Source organism: Eschrichtius robustus, chromosome 3, assembly GCF_028021215.1.
Source record: "Eschrichtius robustus isolate mEscRob2 chromosome 3, mEscRob2.pri, whole genome shotgun sequence".
Taxonomy (NCBI): Eukaryota; Metazoa; Chordata; class Mammalia; order Artiodactyla; family Eschrichtiidae; genus Eschrichtius; species Eschrichtius robustus.
In genome coordinates, this window is record NC_090826.1 from 45582574 (window position 1) to 45601556 (window position 18983).

The 18983-nt window shown below is 40.9% G+C and overlaps 1 protein-coding gene across 1 annotated transcript; it reads left to right on the top strand.

Moving 5' to 3' along the window:
* Positions 1-18: 18 nt before the first annotated feature.
* Positions 19-18117, top strand: LRRC42 (leucine rich repeat containing 42). Its single transcript, XM_068539923.1, has 8 exons — positions 19-281; positions 5150-5636; positions 9569-9700; positions 11105-11223; positions 12465-12553; positions 12726-12839; positions 16176-16260; positions 17617-18117. The coding sequence occupies exons 2-8, from the start codon at positions 5164-5166 to the stop codon at positions 17889-17891; spliced, it is 1287 nt and encodes a 428-aa protein (XP_068396024.1). The 5' UTR covers positions 19-281; positions 5150-5163; the 3' UTR covers positions 17892-18117.
* Positions 18118-18983: the final 866 nt, after the last annotated feature.

Sequence of the window (18983 nt, forward strand, 5' to 3'; positions counted from 1 at the left end):
CCGGCCCCGGGTCCGGCCCCGCCTCCAAGCGCGACCCCGCCCCTCATGCCGGGTATCGCGCAAGCGCGCCTCCCCTGCCCAGTCTTCCCCCCGCCCCCGCCGGCCCCGCGGTCCCAAGGCGCAGGTTGCCCCCAGCCCCCTCCCTTCTCCCGCACACTCTCTGTCCCACCCTCCCTAGCTTTGTGCCGGGGGTGCGGAGCTGCTTCCCCCCTCAGCCGCGCCGCGGGAGGAGGGAGCCGTCAGCAAGGAGCTGCCGCTGGCTGCCCCAGGCAGGGGCACAGGTAGGCGGCGGCCGCGGGCTGGGCCGCTCACCGAGCCCGGGGCTGCGAGTGGGGGCGGGTGTGAGGTTTGAGGGAGGGGTGGAATGGGGGAGGGGAAGACCGAGAGGGACGGGGCTGGGGTGTGGTTGGGTGAAAGGTGTGAGGCTCTAGGGTTGTCAGAGATGGGTTTAAGGGTGGAGTTGGGGTGCTGGGGTAGTGTATGGGGGCGTGTGAGACTTGGGGTTCGGGGCCTGGGTGGGAAATGGAGCAGGATTAGCTGGGGTGGATTTGGGGAGGGACATGCGTGGGAATTTAGAGAGAGAGGGAGAACTGCAGTACTGGGGAGGGGGAAAGTGGGATTAGAGGAGTGCAAGGAGGAAAGGATCTAGGATGGGAATAGGAGAAGGGGTGGGGTTTTGGGGGCAGGGAGAAGAAGTTGGGGCTGTGGATTGTGAAGTTGGGCATAGTGAGCCGTGAAGGAAGGAGATTTTGAGGGTTGAGGGCAGAAGACAAGGAAAAAGATGGAGAGTTTGGGGTCCTGGGAGAGGGAATCTCAGAATGGGAGGAAGGGAGGAGTACATGGTGAAGGACAGAGGAAGAGTGCATGGGGGTTAGAGAGGGCGCGGGTGGAATGGTTGGGGGGGGGGAGGAAGGAGAGCCAGGTGGAGGTGGGCTTGCAGCTGGGCGACAGGGAGCCGCATTTCAGAAGGGATGGAAGGATTGGAAGGGCGTGAGGTTTGAGAGGTGGGGGCAGGGGAGCTGGGCGTGGGTGAAGGGGACGGATTAGGATTTTTGGTGTGGAGATTGGATTTTGTGTGAGAAGCTTTGAGTTGGCAGGTAGAAAAGCTGTGAAATGTCAGGATGTAGGAGAGATTGGCCTGTTCTAAGAGGGAAGTAAGGAGCTAGGTATGGGTGAGAAGGCAGGTGGGAAAGTGCAAGTTATATAGGACAACAGAAATGAGTTGAAAACTGGATAATGGTGGTGACCCAGAACAATAAACTTGAGATTGTTAGTTGGTTATTGGTGGTTTGGAACTAGTTTCTGTTCAGGTTTTTATGTTAGAAACTTTCTTCAGAATACTGCATTTTCAAATAAACCAAGGGTGTCTGCAGCCTTGGGATGAAGGCCATGGATTGACAGGTGTTTTCCTGGTGTGTGGATTTGGGTAATTTCTGCCCTGGCAGAGGAAGGACGGGAGGCCTCAATGTAGCTCTGTCCTGGCTCTGTTCCCACCAACTCTTTCCTCAGTTGTCCACTGGTTTTTTTTTTATCTCCTCCCTCTCTCACCTCCCCCCCCCACCCCAGCTTGAGTCAGTGAATACCAGAGGGATCCAACAGGTGGGTGAGATTAATTTTTAACATTTTTTTATCCTTAAGGCTGATGTCATACTTTTATTCTTGAGAGACAGCATCATGCAGTGGAAAGAGCTTGAGCTTTCGTGTAGTATTTGTGCCATGGTATAGAATAGGCCCTGTCTCCTGAGGGGCTCCCTTATAATAGATCACTCTGTGTAACAGCCAGGGCCAAGCAAAGCCAAGTTACAGAAGCTTTGTTTGGAATTTTCTCACCTTTATGGTTCTTAACCTTGAAAGGCTTAAACATTAATTCAATTCTTAGATCATTTTATAGTACTTCACAAACTCTCAGGAAACTCCTTATTGTGAGAGTGCAAGATGCACAAATTTAGTAGTAGAAATCAAAGGTCACCAGGATTTCCTGACCATGGTCAGTTTCTCAGGTATCATAGTTGAAGAACAGAGAGCCCTTGGGGTTTCTGGACAGATGATGTGGGTTTACTCTTCAGGAAATATTTGGTTTTTTTCATCGTTTAGAAAGAGAACTAGCATTTGATGAGTAATTTAAAGGTAAAATATAGCCAGAACTGTGCCGTTTTTGAAAATGATCCATGGAAGCCGAGGCAGCCTGGGTAAGTGTCCTCACTTTGGTCCCAAGCTACTTGTGCCCTCTGCTGGATGGAATCAGATTTTTCAGATTTTCACCGGAAGTGGTCATCCATTCATCCATTTGTCCATTTTACTCCAAAGTTTATGGAAGACACTATTGCAGGTGATGGTTAGGGGTACTACAGATAGGCAGACCCTATTTCGTTGCCAGGAAGCTTATAGTGTGCTGATTACTTATAATATGTTATCTTCCATGGAATTTGTCTTTCTACTTTTAAAATTAAGTCATTCTTGTTTGGGGCCATACCTGGTTTGGGGCCATACTTTCTGATCTACAGGTAGAGTAGGACGCTGAATGTCCAAATCCATAGATAAAGACCAAAAGGGATCTGCTTTATCTCCTTATCAAGGTTAAACTCTGTGAGACTGAAGGGGCCAGGTGCTTACTCCTGGAAGAAAAGCTTAGAATAAGTGAAGTATCTCCTTAGCAGCAGGCACTGAATACTGGCGAGAGTATGGGTTATGAGAGCTAGCCAATTTTTTTTTTCTGGTTTTTAGATTTTTTTTTTCCTCCCTGGTAGTACCAGTAGCAATATACTCCCATCATCCTCTTTGCTTCTACCACCTGCAGAAGGGTCTGGTGAGAGGGGGAGGAGTCTACAGCTGTTCCCTGGTAGAGGAGCTGGCTCCTAGCAACAGTATCAGCAGGCCTGGCAGCTCAGAGTACTAAGTCTGTCCTTTTGAGGTCTCACCCTTCCTCTTCATTTGGTTCAGCAAATATCTGTTGAGGATTTATTCAAGCTAGGCTCTGTGTTGGGCCTGGAAAAGAAAAGAGAGATGAATCAAGTTAAGTGCTGTGTACTCAAAGAGCTCACAGCTTTGGGAATATTAGCAAGTGAACGGACAGTACACAGTGCAAAGTGCTATGTAGAAAGAGACATTGGTGCTCTGGGAAAACCAGATAGACATGTGCACTAGTGCAGGGGTTAGGAAGTTTTCCCAGGAGAGGGATGGTGGTTGAGCTGAGTGTTTATGATAACTAGGAATTAGCTAGGTCAGGGAAGCAGAGAAGGGTGTTCCAGCCAAAGGGAGCAGGATGTGCAAAGACCAGTGAGACAAGAGAGCACAGCCAACTTACCTGGGTAGTATGGCTTAGCCAGAGAGTAGGGCATAAGGAGATGGGCAGGGAGGAGAGAGGCTCTCGGGCGTGGCACGGCCCTCTTTTCTGATGTGCTTTTACACACATAATTATCCTCAGGAGAAACATGGATCATACTGATACCCACAAACAGGATCAGTGTTTGATCTCCAGAGACTCAGCATTTTTGATCACTGACTTGATTGATTGTTGACACTTTTTTTTTTTTTTTTGATTGTTGACACTTTTAAGTGGCTTCAGAGCTACATCCTAGACCTGCATTGATGCAGAAGAAGCTGGGTTTGTTCACTCTAAAAGTCAGAGTCTTTTAGAGATAATAGCGGCTTTTTGACTTATATTAAGTTTTACCTAAAAATTGTAGCAATGATAATCATATACTTTCATTTTATTTAACGTGGCAATTTCTCGAATATTTTGAAACCTCACGGTTCCTCAGGAAAGCAAGTGTTTATTTCAGTTAACGCTTAGACCAAAATGTCACCCATATGATTGCATAAATACCCTGCTGTTTTTGATATGTTGCCTTACTTCGGAAGTGCCAGCTAACTGAAGAAGTTAAGGCACAAGAGCTAACTAAAAGCTATTCTAGCCCTTGGAAGCATCACACCTTAATAGCTTTTAGTTAGCTCTTGTGGTGGAGGTCTTTATTTGTGGATCCAAAAAACCATGTTGCCTGTGGTCTGTGTAAGGTTTAGCAAAGGAGTAAACTTTAGTTCCATGAATATCTACTCAGGGACTATTACATGCCAGAGCACTATGTTGTTAGGGTGGATGAATTAAACATGATCCCTGCTCTCAAGGAGCTCAAATCAGCAGAACACGCCCAGAAATAAATCAGTAGCAGAACTGTGGGCCAAGTGCAATAAAGAAATGTGTGGAAGGTGCCAAGGTAGCAAGGGAGCTATTAGTTTCTAGCCTTTGTTCTGTGTGTAAACATGTTTTAAAAAACAGAAATAGTTGGACTTCCCTGGTGGCGCAGTGGGTAAGAATCCGCCTGCCAGTGCATGGGACATGGGTTCGAACCCTAGTCCAGAAAGATCCCACATGCCTCGGAGCAACTGAGCCCGTGTGCCACAGTTAATGAGCCTGTGCTCTAGAGCCTGCGAGCCACAACTACTGAGCCCATGTGCCACAACTACTGAAGCTCGCCTCCTAGAGCTCATGCTCTGCAACAAGAGAAGCCACTGCAATAAAAAGCCCGTGCACCGCAACGATGAGTAGCCCCCGCTCGCTGCAACTTGAGAAAGCCCACGTGCTGCAACGAAGACCCAATGCAACCAAAAATAAATAAATAAAAATAAATTAATTAAAAAAAAAACAGAAATAAATTCCACGTGTATGATTTGTAACTTGCAAATCAATAAAAAATTTTATCATTTTAATGGCTGCATAACATTCCATGGTGTGGATGTATCATCATTTATATAATAACACCCTTGCTGAACATTTAGGTTATTTTCAGTTGTTTTGCTAATATCAGCTGTGCTGCCATGACTTTCCTTGTAGGTGACTCTTTGACCACTTCTGTGATAACTCCCTTAGAGTGAATTTTAGAAATGAGATCTGAGCTGACTTTTGAAAGGTGAATAGGAGTTCACCAGATAGACAAGAAAAGGGGAAGCATAGGAGAGGGCATTCCAGGTCGAGGTAATAGAGGTAACCTCCAGTGCCAGAGTTCACAGGCAACTGGTAAGCTTTGATTCCCCAAAGCAGCCACAGGGCCTGCCTGGAAGGCTCATAAAGCTCTGGGCACAGCAAGATGAAGTTACACGTTACAAATGGCATTTTAATTGGATTTGATTTCCTTGTGCCTTGCTTTTACAGTTGCAACCAAGGCAATGTCTTACTACCTCAACTCAGAAAACCACCTGGACCCAGGGCCCGTCTACGTGCGAGAAAATGGGCAACTGCACATGGTCAGTCTGGCCTTGGATGGTGTCAGGAGTAGCCTGCAGAAACCAAGGCCTTTCAGACTGTTTCCCAAAGGCTTTTCGGTGGAGCTTTGCATGAACAGGGAAGATGATACTGCACAGAAAGAGAAGACTGATCATTTCATCTTCACATACACCCGGGAGGGGAATCTTCGGTACTCTGCCAAATCCCTCTTCAGCCTCGTCCTGGGCTTCATCTCTGACAATGTTGATCACATTGATTCCCTTATTGGCTTTCCTGAGCAGATTGCTGAAAAGCTGTTCTCTGCTGCTGAAGCCAGACAGAAATTCACAGAGCCAGGTGCAGGGCTGAGGGCTTTACAGAAATTTACAGAGGCCTATGGAAGTCTGGTGCTTTGCTCCTTGTGTTTGCGAAACAGGTGGGTGTTCTGATTACGATAGTGAGTATTTTATTGGGTGTGTGAATTCCGTCAAGCTCTGGGGCTTAGTGGGCTTGGGCACTTTCCCCATCAAACAGCACTTGAGTTTAGAATTTCCATACACAAAGTGGTAGGCCATTTTGAGAAAAATCATTGTCTTTCTCCCTTCCCTTACCCTCCCAGACAACACTTAGGTTTATTTTGAAAACACTTTACAAGGATTAGTTGATTGCCACAGCTCCTCCATTAGGTAGAAAATACTCCTCTACCAACTTTTCTAGAAAGAGAAAATAGAAAAGACAAAATGTGATTTGCTAAATATCTCTTGATATGCTCTCGGGGATGTGAAGATTAGTAACCAGAGTTCCCGTCTCTCTTCCAGTTTTCAGACCACTAGATATTGAGCATAGATAAAAAGCAACTTTAGAAGAATAAGTGATTAAAATTTCAAGTGTCTTAAAGTTTGGAAATTTTCAATAAGGTCCCAACACCAGAACCAAGGTCTGTCTATTTTCTAACAAAGCAGGTGTTTTCTCTTATGACCTGCCTTTGCTCATATACTTTTATTGATTTATTTAAAATTTTTATACCACCATCGTGTAAAATGACTTTCAAGGCATCTACTAATTAAAAAGAAAAACTTGAAAAAATACACAGAAAAGAATTTAAACACAAACAGAAAAAGGTATAAAGTGGAACATAAGCCTCCCTCCCATCTCTCTCCTGTTTCCCTTCGCCAGAGGCAACTACTGTTATCAATTTCTTTTACATAATTCCAGAGATATTCTGAACATATACATGCATGTATAGCTGTCCCCTTTGTTATACAAACGGCAGCACAGTGCTCACACTGGTAGGCACTTTGCTTTCTTCACATATTTTGAAAATCATTTACCATCAATATGTGTAGATTTTTTAAATAGCAGTATAGTATACCATTATATATATCTTTATACATTTGGGAATATACTCTATAAATTGTATTCTGTTTTTTCCTCCACGTACCATTATACCTTAAGTATTTCTCACAATAGTGAAGATGCTTTTTATCCATTTATGATGTCTGCATACTGTTCCAGTGGTCAAATTGGATGAGAATAGCACTTTCATTCACATTTGATGAGCACATAAATTAATGTAGCATTTCTGGAAAGAAGCTTGGCAATATGTATCAAAAGCTTTAAAAATATTCATATCATTTGTTTGACCCATTAATTCCATTTATTAAGAGTCTGTTCTAATTTCTAATGTAATAATCAGATATGAGAACAAATACTTCACATAAGGGTGTTCATTGTAGTACTATTTGTAATAGTGAAAATCTGAAAGCTGAATATCCAACAAGAGGAAATTAATTAAGTAAATTATAGTACATTCATATAATGAAATAGAGTATAACTTTTAAGATAATATCCAAAGATCATTTAAAATGATGTGGTAAAATGTTCATTATATAATAAATAAAAAAAATAAAAATTAAAATTATATGTATGATCCCAATTTTGTTTGTAAAAAAAAATAGAAAGTTCTATATGTATTGCATATATAGGGGGGAAAAAAGAGAAACCCACTGAAATGTAATTTAGGTAATGAGATTGAAATTGGTTTTAATTTTCTTCATAGTTTTCCAGATTTTCTTAATTTTTTTCTCCAAGGAATGTGTATTACTTTTATAATCAGAAAAATATAAGAAACATTTTTAACAATCTTTTGGCTCATATTTTATTGCAACAATTACAAATAAGACAATAACTAAGACAGTGCTGCCTTATTCAGATAATAAGAGTAAGATTTTTCAGTTGTGATCAAAAACTTTCCTTCTTTTGAATCCCCAGAGGAAAATAGGAAGAAGGCAGGAGATGTGGGTTTGCATTTGCAATTCTCAGCTGAAGCTGCAGCAGCAAAGGTTTTACCAGCACCAAAGGGTTCAGGTCATGGGGAAAGAGCTTGAGAAAATAATTGAAAAATAAGATAATTGTGTAGGTACAGGCACTTGCTTTGTGGGGTTGGGTCACAAAGCTGCCTGCCAAAAGGAGAAGCCAGTGTCTTTGCAACTGGGTTTCAACCCAACAAAACTGTCTCCTCCCTGTGATTTTTAATCCCACTGGTGGTCACAGGGAGGCAAGTTATTTGCCTTAAAATATCACCCTGTGTAACCGAAGTAATTATAATAGCTACCATTTAATGAGGGCCTATGAGATGCCGTTTACTTTTGGAACATTTTTTCTGATTTTCTTAATAGTCCTTAAAGGAAGTGATCGTCAGCTCCATTTTCTAGCTGGAGAAATTGAGGCTCACAGAGGTTAAGTAAGTTTCTTACAGTCATACAAGTAATTAGCATTGCTAGAATCCAAACTCAGGTCTGACACTAAAATATCTGTGCTGTTTCTGTTGCTTCTCCACTACACTCTGCTGAACTTTTTAAGGGGCAAATTGGAAGACTAATTTTGAGCGAGACCCTAGAACTTCAATTACGTCCTAGATAAGCATGTAGTAGTGTCTGTGGTTTTGCGTGTTCATTTCTCAGCCTTGATTTTTGTAATGTTTGTTAATCATGTTATCCGTTGTTGTGTCCTTCCCAGATAACCCTTGTTTCAGAATTACTAAATATCTTTTGGTTAACTGATCAAAGGATGTGTGTTTTCCTTTCTGTAATTGCCAGTAATTCCCCAAATTCCCATTAACCCACTTCAACTCTGTGATTGGAAGATGGAAAACAGCAGCTTTATTTACAATGCAATTAAAATATGTCTGAGTAAATAAGGCTCATTTGTGTACCCAGCTGAGCTCAGTCACCAGGCAGCTTGGAGGGGGTATCAGTGCCCCAGGCCATCTGTACCCAGCAGTCAGGCCAGCGATCAGCTTCAGTACATCTTATTCTGATTGGAAGTAGGAAGAAAAGAGATCTAACTCCCTTCTTGTCCTTGGATTATTCAGTGCTGTTTTTGGTAATTATGATTCTGGCCACAGTAGAGAAATGTGAACACTTTTAAGTATAACCCCACTGATCCTAGCTTACCATCTCACTGTGGAAACTTCTAGACATCCATGAGAAAAGTGGATGAGAAAGGCATGCTCTTGCCCACAAGCATTTCCCTGTTCTCTTAGACTCCTCTCCTGTTTCCTGTCACTTCTAATCCCTTTTCATTTTTTCTCACTGACATCATATGAAATAGATGGACAACTAGAAAGCAGGGTGGAGGCCATAGCCTGGGCTGTGCAGTGTCTTTTTGATCTTTTCCTCTCCAGAGGCCTCCTGATACTTCCCGATAGCAGTTTGGCAAGATGCCCCAGTGTAATTAAAGTGTTCATGCTCACAGGTTTGCCTTAATAACGGTCTAGTTTAGAGTGAGTTCTTATAATAGTCATGCTGCACATACTTTCGGAGTAAAGTTAGCAGGATAACAGTGGCACAGTGACGTGGGCAGCTACTCAAACTTGTGTTTGAATAGAAAAGATAAAACCTGACTGTCAAATATATCTTGGTATGTTCTTGGGGATGTGCAGGTTAGAACCCAGAATTCTTGGCCTGTTCCAGTTTTCAAAGCACTAGATACTGAGCATTAGATAAAAAGCAACCTTAAAAGAATGACTGATTAAAATTTTGAGTATCCTAAAGTTTGGGAATTCTCTGATAAAATCCCAGCACTGACACCAAGGTCTGTCTGACTTCTAACAAAGCAGATTTTTTCTCTCGTGTCCTGCCTTTGCTCATATGTTTTTATTTATTTATTTAAAGTTTTTATTCTACCATCACGTAAAAAAGATTTTTAGCTTAAAAAATTCAACCTGTGCCTACATAGTAATCAGTAAAGTCTGCTTATTACATAGTACCTTGTCCTGATGGAATGTTGATGTGTCACAAAGCCACAAACAGTGATGTTTTTAAAGAAGGAAAAGAAAAGCTGTTGATTGCTCTCCACGCCCCACAGATATCTGGTGATTTCAGAAAAACTCGAGGAGATTAAGTCTTTCCGGGAGCTGACCTGCCTGGATCTATCCTGTTGCAAGCTTGGAGATGAGCATGAACTTCTAGAACATCTCACCAATGAGGCCTTGTCTAGGTATTGACCTGCCACCATTTGTAGATGAATTGTTTAGTTTCTTTTTTTAAAGGATGATCCAATGGGATCATCTTGAAGAATGTTGATTACTTCCCAATCCTGTGTTTATTTGCTAATTTTTTTTTCTAAAACGATTCAATCTCCATTTACTTGGTACAAGCAGTATAGATTGGACAACTCTTAGGAAAGTAAGTCACTAGGTTCTTTACCTAAATAAACTTTATTTCAACATATAGTACTTGACGCTACCTGCGTTGAAAAATGATTTTGCCCTGGTTTATTCTAGCAAGAGATGAGAAGTTATACAATTTCCACAGTCATTATCATTTTCTATTTTAACTGCCAATGAACTATAAATTATTTAAAAAGTGAACTATTAAAAGACAGACAAATAAATCCTTTTCAAGAACCATAATTTAAAGAAATCATCCAGTTCACACCATTCACAAATAATCCGACTGATCTCAGTATGGCCAGCAGAGAGAAGGCCAGATGGATTCCTTTGTGGTTTAATAAACACCCAGAAGGATAACAGTACTACAAACCTGAGTCTAACCTGTTTCTTGGGGCCTGCCTAGGACAGTGACACCTACGTACTGCCCTGTACAAATGTTTTTTTTTTTTTGAATTTTATTTTATTTTTTTATACTACAGGTTCTTATTAGTTATCTATTTTATACATATTAGTGTATACATGTCAATCGCAATCTCCCAATTCATCCCACCACCAGCACCACACCTGCACCCCCGCCACTTTCCCCTACTCGGTGTCCATACGTTTCTTCTCTACATCTGTTGTCTGTATTTCTGCCCTGCAAACCGGTTCATCTTGTACAAAGGTATCTTTGTACAAGGTTAGTCAAGGTTCGGATTTCTTGCGTGGGGGACAGTGGAACACATTAATAACACCAGTTACAGGTTAGCTGAATGGATTGGGTTATGTCTGTACCTTATAAACTCAGTCTGAAATCGGATTTATTAAATAATTAGAATGAAAGAATTGTGCTTTGCATAAAGAATTCTCAGAGGAGTTCTTTAGCAGACTTTCCCAGTATATTTAGAGTGGTTTTGGTTTTCACACAGCATTTGTCAGGAATGCAGCTTTTGTGATAAACAAGTGTATTTATATCCTTAATGAAGTCCCTGTTTACCTCATTCCACCATATACCTTTAGTGCCCTCTGCCATCTGAGACTAGTACTACATGACACTTTGATCTGTAAGTTAACCCTCACTTAGCAACTGAAGTAGCACCAAAAGATCTTTAACTCTGTTAAATGCATTATGTGTGAAATAGCAGAGGTTAGAAGATATATTTTTGAATGAAATGTATGAAAGTATGTTCTCATGACTAGACTTTCTCAAATGCTCTGTAAGCAATTTACTTATGGACTTTGTTTTCTAGTATAACTCAACTCCACCTGAAGGATAATTGTTTATCTGATGCTGGGGTGCGGAAAATGACGGCACCAGTTCGAGTGATGAAAAGAGGCCTTGAAAATCTAACATTATTAGATTTATCTTGTAAGTTTTATTAGAAGTTATAGATGATTAATGTTGGAAGAATAGACTTAGAAATCATTTAGTTCTTCCCCTTTGTTTGAGAGGTGATAAAATTGAGGGGAGGTGACTTTCTTAGGTACCACAACAAGTTAATGGCAGAGCAGGACCTAAAGCCAGAGGCTCTTGACTTCTGGCCAAATACCTTTCCTGGCATGGTGCCACCTCTGTAAGGTAGTAAAAGCCCTTACAGATTCACCCATGCCACTTACTCTCTGCAGACAGAGCAACCTTTCATCATATTCACAGCATATATAAAGGACGTTTGGCTCATTTTTACTTTCTTTGAGTCGCTGATCCATAGTGTCTGTCAGCTAGGTCATTTTTTATCAATAATTGCTTGGTGAAAATCAGGATGAAATTCACAGTTTTGATAACTTACTCAGAATGAGCCAGTTATTGACTCCAGTAATAGAAAGATGGTAAGATGATTTATGATTTAACTGAGCATTTATTAAATATGTGGCAGGATGGTATGGTGTCAAAAAAATAGAAGGAGCAGGGGTTTGAGGCCAGAGGACACTCCTTGCTCTGCTACTGTGTGCCCTTGCGCAAGTTATTTAACCTCTCTGAGCCTTGGTTTTGGCTTCTGTGAAATGAAGATAATAATGAATGCCCTCCCTTCCTCCCAGGGAAGTGTTATTCATTTAACAAATATTTTGTGAGTGTCTACAATGTGCCAGGCACTGTGCTCATGGTCTTTAGGACTCAGTGCTAAATGCAGTACTCTCTGATATGAGAAGGTGATATGTAAGAAAGGATTAAAAAAAAATGCAGGTTAGTGAGACATTAATAGTCTCTGTGCCTCAGTATCCTTGAAAATCTTTTTAAAATAAACCTTTTACTTTGGAGGTAAAATGGCTGTGAACAAAGTCTAATATACCATTCTAATACATGTTTATGTATGTTGTTTTCATATGGTTCCAAATTAAACCCTTTGGAATAACTATCTGTTTCATTAATTTTTCTGCTAACCCCCAACTTCTAGAAAGTTAAAGCTATGAAGGATCTTAAGGATCATCTAGTGTGGCTCCTTCACATTACAATAGGAAAGATAAGATTTCTATATTCAATTTACTCTGAAAAGCTTGTTTACTCAGTATTTTCTATTTTATCATTGTTTGGCCTTTTTTCCTGAGCTTATTGTTGGCATTGTAGCAATACTTATAACTATAACAGAATACTATCTATGTTTTGACATTTAGGTAACCCTGAGATCACAGATGCAGGGATTGGATACCTCTTTTCTTTTAGAAAACTAAACTGCTTAGATATCTCTGGGACGGGACTCAAGGTAAGACTTCTACTCCCTTCTTTTACTTTTCCAAACTTACAATTTGATATTTTGCTTCTGCTAATTGACATTTAGAAAGGACTGGTATCTGTGATGGTGTTTATTTCCTACTGAAAGCAAGTAAGAGTTAACCAGATGTGTGTGCATTAGTGTTCTGGTTTTCCCTTACTAGGACGTCAAAGCTGTCAAACACAAGCTTCAGACCCACATAGGTCTCGTTCACTCCAAAGTGCCTTTGAAGGAATTTGATCACAGTAACTGCAAGACAGAGGGCTGGGCTGACCAGGTAAGGCAGATTTTTCTCCCCTACAGTTAATGTGGCTTCATTTTAATTCCAAGTGTCTTATTCAACACTTGAAGAAATGTTAATCCTCTTGGTATTCCTTGGCTGAATTGTCATCTTCAGTCAGATCCGAGACACTGATGGCCTTGTAACTAACCCAGTTACTTAAGAAAAGGTGTTAGATGCCAGTCCTTAAATCTCATGCTCTGTTTGTTAGATTGTGCTTCATCCATATGGGACCTAGAAGAAAACGCCTTCTTATAAATGACTCAGAAAATAAATGAATTCTTGCTTGCTATGCAAAAAAGCAGTATGACCCAACTTCACAAGGACAGATTCTCTTAGCAGTGTGTGTATACTGGAAAGAGAATAAGTCACACTGATAAGAATTCAAATCTAACTCTTTCCCTTTTTGGGGGCAAATTTCTTAACTCTTAGAGCCTTAGTGAAGAAACATCTTTTTTTATCCTGAGCTCTCCCATTTTCTTTCTTTCTTTCTTTTTTTTTGAAATTTTAAAAATTTTATGTACAAAGAACTAGGACTGTTTCTTTGGAAAGGTAGATGTCCTGGATGAACCATTCAGGGAAGTTCGCTTAGTCCAACTCAGTGAAGCCGATATCCTCCGAGTACTGGCAGAAACACTGGTGACACGTATTGAGGCCATATTTCCAGATCAGACCATGCTAGTTTGAGCAGACTGAGCCCTTCCATTTTCAGCTTCTTAGCTGAACTTTGATGCTCTCTTGTCTTTTTGATGGTCTTCCTTAAGTTGGTAAAATACAGACGTAAGTAGAGAGTCAGAAGGTAACCAAGTAGTAGAGCACCAGTAGATGCCAGCCTCCCTGTGGCTGGTGCCTTTCTCCTTCAGACACTTTAAACCAATGTTTATTGGTGGAGGCCTAGAGGACCCACCAAACTTTTTGTTCTGGATCCCTCCTTGGTTCCAAGCAATAATGCATGGTGGTGGACCTATCCAACCACCTGATTGTAGCATCACCTCTCTATAAGTAAGCAAGAAGGGGTGCTAGTGAATCAGTGTTTCAGAAACACTTTGAAGTTTGTGAAAATGCATGCTGAAATCATTACAACAGTTCATTGCCAGACAAAGTTTATAGTGCTGGAAGAATCCTAGATACATCCAGTAGACTTGGGACAGGTGTGGGATGGTCTTACAATGACTCGGCGTAGTTTGGTTATGGTAGCAGGTGACATGGTGGAAAGAGCATAGGCTGTAGGGTCAGAGGCCTGAGTTGGGATCCTGGCTCAGCAACCCAATAGGGATACGACTTAGGCAACATTGAGTCTCTGTTTATTTATCTGTAAAATGCAGAAACCAGGACCTTTCTTGCAGAGCTAAGGATGAAGTAAAATACCTAACAGCCTGGACTGAAAGCACCATGCAATCTCAGCTGGGCCCTAGGACTTGGCAGCAGTGCTTTATCTATCTTTTGTTGATCCTTATTGAAACTGTTTCAGGCCGACTCCATCCTCCTCCTGCCTCATTCTCAGCAGGTGACACAGAAAAATGAGGCCATCTAACAGGAGTCCATTTACTTCCCTTTGTCTCAAAATTTCTCCAATTCTGCAACATACCCCACTTCCCTCCTATCTAAGGGAACAGGTATGCCTCTTTATTCCAGTGATAAGCCCTTTAGTGGCTTCTTTTCCTTTCAGTTCTGTTCCCTAAGATCTCCAGCTTACTCTGTGATATTTTACTAATAATTATTTCTCCTCTACTGCCCCACCACTACATCTTCAATCTCGCTCTCTGTCAGCCATTTTCTTTCTGTGTATAAACATGTTACTTCTATTCTAACATGTTCTTCATCCCCCATTGCGATTGTGAGTTGTTTTCTTTTCTTATCTTCCCACCTTCTCACTGCCTACTCAGTTCTTAAGCCCTTGTAAGCTAGTTCTGGCCCCCACGGCTCTGCTGCAGGTGTTGTCTTGAAGGTGGCATGTGATCTCATTCTTCACCTTCCTTGGCTTTTCTGCAGTTCTGATATAAACATGTATGCCTTATGCTTTTTCTCTCTGGCCTTCCTGCTCAGTATCCCCTAACTTTCTCACTTCTCCCTTTAGCTCTTGCTGATTCCTCATTTCCTCTTCTCTTCTCTTCTATCTCCACCCACTGTCCTGGTGATCTGAACTGTTCTCAGAGCCTTTACTGTCCCTGCGGGAATGATATCACCTTCTCTTACACGTTAGACCTGTTCCTAAATATTCACCATAAATCTCTGCCAGGCACCTCAAATTCAGCTTGTCCAGAACCAGGCTTGTTTTCTTCTTCCCCATCCCCAAACAGCTCTTCCTAATTGACATTCTTATTTCTGTTAGTAGAAGCACAGTTTTCCTTATTGTCCCCTGAGCCACCAGATTCAGTTCATCTTAGCATTCTTTTAGATCTGTCCCCATTTTCCATGCTCAGGGAGGTATCATAGAGGGGATGACAACTAAGATTTATTGAGTGCTTCCTATATTCCAGACACTGCTAAACCCTTCATGTATGTTATCTCATTTAATCCTCACAACCGCCCAGTGGGCTATGTACTATTATTATTCCCGATTTTACAGATGAAGAAATTGAAAGACAGAAATTAAATCACTTGCCAAGGGTCCCCTGGCTAGTAAGTGGTGGAACTAACTCTGGAACGATATTCTTAAACTATGTGTTGTGCTGCCTCTGTGACCTGAAAATGTTTGTCTTGACTTTCTTTTATGATCATTTCATTGCATACCATGAGAAGTGTTGAATTTAAAGTTCTTGCTACTTGTGCTATATGTGAAATAATTGTTTACTTTATGTGTAGTTTATACTAAACCAAATTTTCAAAAGAATTTGTAGTAGCTTGTAATAAAAATATATTTGTAGCAGTTTAAAAAAATGGAAACTGATCATGAAGTGTCATGAGAATATGGAAACATGGTCCTTTCACACACTTACAAGAGTGAGTTATGGTTGGTATAGTTTAAGGCATGAAAGTGAGTCTAGGAATGTGTGAAAAGTATTATGACTAAGGTTTTAAATTTTAGTATTTAGTTTAAGGATATGCAGTTTATTTCTAGATTGGAATAGAGATGAAAATAGGGAGTCAGCTTTGTAGATTTTTTCTGAGTCTTGCAAATATGTATATCCAGCATGTTTGTATTCTGACCAACTCATGCCTTAAAACAGAAAATCCAGACTTGACTTGGTTCTTTTTCTTATCACCATCATCTGAAGTAAGATTACCACGGGGGTTTGTGTTTATGGAAAGAGAGGGGTGGGGAACAAGGAAGTCTTGAGATTAAAAGCTTGAGATTTTGTTTGGATTCAGATCTTTCCAAATACATTTTAGATTGTTCTGCAGTGGGAGCGTGTGACTTCGGAAGCTGTGAAGCCACGAGAAACCTCGGAGCCTGGAACAGCAGCTCAGCATTTCTGTGAGAAATTCCCTTTCCTTTGGAGTGTTTTGCCCTTAGGTTATTTGCCCTTAAAGCGCTTAGCTCATCTTCACTCAGTGGGAAAATTAATTATGATAGCATTGACTTAATTAGATCACTGAGACTTGTATTCTGTCAGCACAGCTTACAGTGTAAGTTCACACTTAGCTTTGAGTACCAGCACCAGGGAAATAACTTACTAAATGTATGTATGTATGTACATATGTGCTTATTGATACCCCATCTTGTTCCAGAAAAGATTTGCAGTGGTACAAAAGTAGATAGATACAGAACATTAAAAAGGAATTAAAGTGTAGCCAAAAGGGACAAGCCACCCAAGTGTCCATTGACAGATGAATGGATAAACAAAATGTAGCATTTACATACAATGAAATATTATTCAGCCTTAAGGAGAAAGGAAATTTTAACACATGCTATAACATGGGTGAAATTTAGAGACATTCTGCTAAGTGAAATAAGCCAGTCAAAAAGACGAATGTTGTATGAGTCGTCTTACGAGATTCCTAGAGTGGTCAAGTTCATAGAGACAGAAAGTAGAATGGTGGTTGCTGGGGACTGAGGTGAGGAGTGGTAAGGAGTTATTGTTTAATAGATACCAAGTTTTAGTTTCCGGATACCAAGTTTTAGTTTCGCCAAGGTGAAAAAGTTCTGGAGGTGGATGGTGGTGATATTTGCACAACAATGTGAATGTACTTAATGCCACAGAACTATACACTTAAAAGTGGTTAAAATGCTAAATTTATGTTATGTGTATTTTACCGTACTTTTTTCTGTAAGGAGTTAAAGGATGAAATCGAAGTGAAGGAAAAATAAAGGTAGAAAAATAAGAAAAATTCAGGGCAAACCAAAAACGATAGGATAAGGTTGTATCATTTGCTAGAGTTGTGCCGCAAACTTGACTGTTTTTAGAAGACAGAGTCAAGTCCAGATTTTGAGTAATGATAGCTGACATTTTTCGAGCTTTTACTATTGTGCCAAGCACCTTATATTACTTTATCTTCACATCACCCTTATGAAATAGGTTTTATATCCCTCTAAAGATGAGAAAACTGAATCTCAGACAAGTCACTTGCCCAAGGTCATTTATCCAGGAAGTGGCAGATACGAGATTTGAATCCAAATCTGTGATACTCTAGTGTGCGTACATACCTTCAACCTGTGCTGGTGCATTTGCTGTAAGTTACTTTACAGGGCACTCAAAAGGGAATAAAATTAATCCAAACCTCACCCTGTTTGGGCCTCTTATCACTTCCCTTGGATCATCTTTCTGGACTTAGGCAACCGTTAGCAGCGGCGTAGGAAAGCTCATTGCCCTTCCGTCTGTCACCCTTACAGATGGGAAGCGGGCTCGAACAGAAGCCCCAGTGAAGTGTCACCTGGCAGATGCCCACATGAATTCTTCTGAGAAACTCCAGTTCTATAAAGAGAAAGCCCCAGATTGCCATGGACCACTGTTGAAACACGAAGCCCTCTCAAGCCAGGAGTCAAAGAAGAGCAAGAAGAGAGCTTTTGAGGAGCCAGAGAAGGAACAGAGCAACTCTTCACAGTCTTCAAAGCAGAAATATGTGTGTCTTGCTATGGAAGACTGGGACTTGTTAAATTCCTGTTGATTGGCAGATATAAGTTGACCTTTTTTCCCTCCAACTCTAATGTACGAGGAAAGGGGGCTGATGATGTTTTCCTTTTTGTTTGAATTTACCTATGGCATTAGCATAGCAAGCGGATATTTCTACTTTTGTGGTGGGGGAGGGGAATGCTATGGAAGTATGTAATAATTTCTAATGTATATTTTCAATACATAGTAATTTTTTCAAATAAACGTTTTTGCTGTCCTTAGGTTCTCCTTGTGAAAAATAGACTGGAGCCACAGGAAGTAACACTTTGGTTTGGGACGAAGGCCATGTGAACTAACAAGGCAGCTTAGCATCATTTGTTACTACTCCAGTTTGGCCCAGCCTCAAGTTAAGTGAGTTGTTTAAGGTCCGGAGCTTATAAGAACCAGAATTTATATTTCTTTCTGTCCAGTTGTAAAGCCCACTCTATTACATTGCCTTCTTACATAATAGTTACCATTCATTAAAATCTCAAATATTAGGTCTATTAAGTAAACCACCAAGAATCTTCACAATAGTCCTGCCAAGTAAGGATTATCACCTCCATTTATCAGATGAAGAACCTGAGACCAATGACTCACCTTAGACCAGTGCTTCTCAAGCTTTATTGTGCATGCAGATCACCTGGGGGATTTTTTTTTTTTTTTTTTGGCCACGCTGCGTGGTTTGTGGGATCTTAGTTCCCCAACCAGGGATCAAACCCACGCCCCCTTCATTGGAAGTGAGGAGTCTTAGCCACTGGACCCCCAGGGAAGTCCCCTGGGGATCTTTTTGAACTGTAGATTCTGATTCAGTAGATCTGGAGTTGGGCTTGACATTGAACATTTCTAACAGGTTTCCAGATGATGCTAGTGCTTCTAATTTGTGGGCTACACTTGGAGTAGCAAGACTCTAGACCTTCATTGTCCAGTACCGTGGCCCCTACTCACATGTGGCCCCTGAACACATGAAATGTGGCTAGTCCAAATTGAGATGTGCTGTAAAATGCATACTGGATATCAGATGTCAGAGTCCAAAAGTATGAATGAAAAAATCTCCATTTTTAAGTATTGATTACATGTTAAAATGGTAATTTGGGGGTTAAAATAT